Below are 4,077 nucleotides of genomic sequence, written 5' to 3' on the forward strand. Positions count from 1 at the left end.
AATAAAACAAACACAAAATGTTAAGCTAATCTTCCCAAAATATAATACATGAAATTACATTTAAATAGGTTAAGCTATTTCTGATGTAAGCGGGTGTCGGGTGGGCACGTGTCTATGCATTAGCATAGACAAAAAGACAAAATAGAAAACAAAATAGATTGATTTCCCATTATATATCTTCCATCTACAGACAGCGATCAGTAATAACTTTATTATAATAATAGACTTTTAAAAAATGTAAAAAATATCTTTATTTTCCAGGTAACAAATTATTTTTAGTAAAGTAATTAAATGACTTATGCTTATGACTCCAAGAATTATACTAACTGGTAATAGAACCCACTGTCGATTAGGTAACTTTAATACACTATCCAGTAAAATTAAAAATCATTTTACATAATAATATTAATGAAACGAAATTAATTAACTTTCATCTGAAAATCAAAACTCAGCAACCTAAAACTAATTACAGCAAGAACATAACGAAAACCTCCAATTATAAACAGACGGATCGTTACGTATACTCTTATCTACTCACAAAATGAGGAGAACTCTCAAAACAAAGAGAATTGTTACAGACACAATTAACCAGTCTAGTTTTTATAGCAGCTGTAGGAAATTGCGGTGAGAGGAGTGCAGCTCGCGCCTTTGATAAAATAGTGAGTGCATTCTGTATGTTACATAATTGTTCACATTTCTTAAGAAAATTATATTATAATTTGTTATATGTTATATTATAAATTAATTATTTAATCTCTAAATATTTTTTGGTGTATACATTGTAAGGAGAAAACCTATATATACCAATTATAGATACATATGTACTACGCGGCGTAGTATCTAGAAATTGGGCAGGTAAGTTTATTCGTATGGTATGTATGAAATAAATGGAAATTTTTAATTTTAGCGTCGTAGGGCCTACGCAAAGGAAGTTCGTAGCCCCCAATAGTAAATAGTAAAAATAAAGAAGAAGAACTAAGTAGGAATACCTAGAAATACTTACTATACCTAAATACTTTTTTACCTTACGATCACTGCATAATTAAACAATTTAAAGCTTATTATTAAAAAGTTAACCTATAAAGAAACAAATCGAGATCAGAATATTTTTGCTTTAATTGTTATTTCTTAGCTATTAATCTATTTAACACTAATAAATACTAATCCAGTTGTCCAATCCCAGAAATATTTAAATATGCTACCATCATATATCCCAACAACAGAAAAACTGAAAAGAAAAAACAGAAAGTCTATTACTTTTTAACCCCACATTGTTATTCTCAAACCGTTTAAAGTAGGAGCACGCTCAGTCACTTTGTTTCGCGCCCTAAGAAAATTTATGTTCCCAGCGAGGACTAGTTGAAGCTAGACCTTAATGAATTAAGATTAATATAGAAATTATTCTTAAACATTACATCTGTTTTAATTTTTAGGTTAATTTTGCAAGTAATTACAATATTAACAACTAGAAAATAGTTATAATTAACGCTTACGAAGAGTTTCGTCAGAATATTATGCATAATAATATTCTTCCGGTGTTCAATTTAGTAGTAGTTAACTAAAGTTCCGTGTGTTAAGTTTGAGTTTATTGAAAAGGAAATTTACTACATGTGTGTTTTAATAAATTATAATTAAATATTACAATACTTTAAAATCTAGTACTAGTCTAGTGTTTCTTAGGAAATAAATGTGAAATTATAACTGTTCAATTATTATTATGACTAATTTATTACTTACTTTTAAGAGCTTGTTCTCAATTTAGTCTAGTTTTAAAATTACAATTTTGGATATATTTTCTTATATCAGTTTATTACCAAGAAAGGAAAAGAACTTACAATCAATATGGAACGTTAAATGTATTAGATTATGCAGTTTTTCTTTAATTTTTAAATATTTCAGAATGTTGTTCAATATTGACATAAAACTGCTTGGAATTCATTTATAACGAAATTGAATTTTTACAGAGAAATGCTGATCCATACAGTGCTCGCTCTCATCGGATATACTCTGGCTGCTCAGCATCGCTCGTTCTCTGGTACGATGGTTGACTTATCTGATCCAAAGGTAACTTATTTATTATTGTAAAACTTTGAGAATTCTCTCATACATATATTTATTTTCATTTAACTTTTCAATATTAGAATATTTATTCTTTAAAATAAAAATATATACTAATGAATAATTATGAAAACAATTTAAAAATATAAGTAGTTAAAAAAACCTATAACGTTGACTTCATAATAACAAGAATACAAAACTACTTAGATATAAAAAAGTAACCGAGAAGATAAAAAAGATATTTTTCAAACAGGTACAAGGCCACTTAGACGCGTTAGTTCGAATGGCACAATCCTGCGTCATCAAAGTTAGGGCTTCGCCTAAGGATGTAAGGGCTTACTTTACAAATTCCCCACCGATAACCCGGTCTGGCCAGTGCTTCGCTGCGTGCATGTTAGAACAAAGCGACGTGATAAATCATGGAAAAGTAAGATAATCTTATAATATATTTTTCGTTACTGATTGACAGATGAAACTACTAGTCGTCAAGAATCAAATTTAACATGTAGGTACATTAGGAAGTGCAGAGAAGCACTAAGAGACGATTTCTCGAACTTTCTACGAGAAAGAGAAAAACGAAAATCCTGCTTTACGTCTTAAGGTCTAGTCTAGTATAAAATATTGTCAATCTCTTCAAAGTTACTATATTTTTACAATTTAATGTAACATTAAAACTGAACGCCACGACTTTTGGTTCAAGTACTACTTGAAATATTTATGAAATGAATATTTTTAACAATATAATACATTGAAACGTTGGATTCATCACCCATCACGCAATACCTATAAGTAATCTAAGTATTTTCAAAAGCTTAAGTTTGATTCCTCCAATAGGTACATACATCCACATTTTATATGCAGGCTTCAAAAACTTCAGCCATTTTGTCAATAAAACGGCGAAAGTTTTCAGCGCTTTATAAATCGTGACTTATAAATCTCAAGCCGTGCTAAATCATTTCTATTGAATTATATAAACGTTCCTTTTTTACAAATTATTCAATAAGTTTCATATATTATTAAGATACGCGTTTGGTTTTTTTATATCGACATATATTTTTTTCATACGTTTTCCTTTTCATGATGAAGAACATTTTAAAATATTTCGTGTTGAGTTGCGGAAACAAAAGCCATATTTTTTTCTAATCTGCTTGAATGGCATATATTTTAAATATAAATATGTGTTCGATTCTCACTTGAGAATTAAATATTTCCCACACAGTTCTCTGGGCCTACTATATGTAGAACACGCTAAGTATAATAAATAAAATAGTAAATACTTCTATTCTGTCTTATCACTTCAATTAATTTAAAACATATATAAAAATAAAACATAATACAACCAATTCAAAACTAAATCTTCACAGGTAAATCGAGAGCTTCTGGTCCACTTAGCTGGTTTGGTGAACGGTAAAAACTCACGTGTAGTACGAAAACTGTACGGCATATCCAGGCTTTGTCTTGATAGTATCGAAGGTATGTCTGACAGGTGCCAGCTCGCGTCGACATACAACGATTGTTTGAATGAAAACATGATTGAATTCGCCTTTCCCTTGGATATCGCTGAGGAAGCTGTTAGAAAAATGCCCTTCCATCTTATTCAGCCTAAGTGAGTAAGTCATCTTTCTGGATGCAATTCATTTTATTTAAAATAATAGTATTGATATTGAATATATCGAGCCCTCGTCGGGTAGCAACATAGTTATGGGTTGACTTTCCTGTTAGAGAAATGAATTTAAGTCTCATCGCGCTAATAAGATTTATTCTAATTTGTTGATAATTATCAATAAATAATTGAAAGAAACATCACTTTCACAGTCATAATAGGCAGTTCTACAGTTGACCAAAAACAGGATAAAATTAAATTAAGACAGCTTCACGCTGTATCCCGCTCATAGCAAGGTAGACGTAGGGAACCGAGTGTTAAGACACTTCGTCCCCCACTTTCTGCTGAATTCTGATCTGATTCTGCGATACCAGAGCGAAGAAATAAAAAAAAACAATAATATTTGATTTACTCCA

The 4,077-nt window shown here is 30.1% G+C and overlaps 1 protein-coding gene across 1 annotated transcript; it reads left to right on the forward strand.

The window, feature by feature from the left end:
* The first annotated feature begins 1,956 nt into the window (after nucleotides 1-1,956).
* On the forward strand, nucleotides 1,957-3,668 carry LOC146533071 (general odorant-binding protein 19d-like). Its single transcript, XM_085196571.1, has 3 exons — nucleotides 1,957-2,064; nucleotides 2,312-2,485; nucleotides 3,423-3,668. The coding sequence occupies exons 1-3, from the start codon at nucleotides 1,969-1,971 to the stop codon at nucleotides 3,666-3,668; spliced, it is 516 nt and encodes a 171-aa protein (XP_085052697.1). The 5' UTR covers nucleotides 1,957-1,968.
* Nucleotides 3,669-4,077: the final 409 nt, after the last annotated feature.

Source organism: Heliconius melpomene, chromosome 13 (genome assembly GCF_056956725.1).
Source record: "Heliconius melpomene rosina isolate 202511_hmr_F chromosome 13, ASM5695672v1, whole genome shotgun sequence".
NCBI lineage: Eukaryota > Metazoa > Arthropoda > Insecta > Lepidoptera > Nymphalidae > Heliconius > Heliconius melpomene.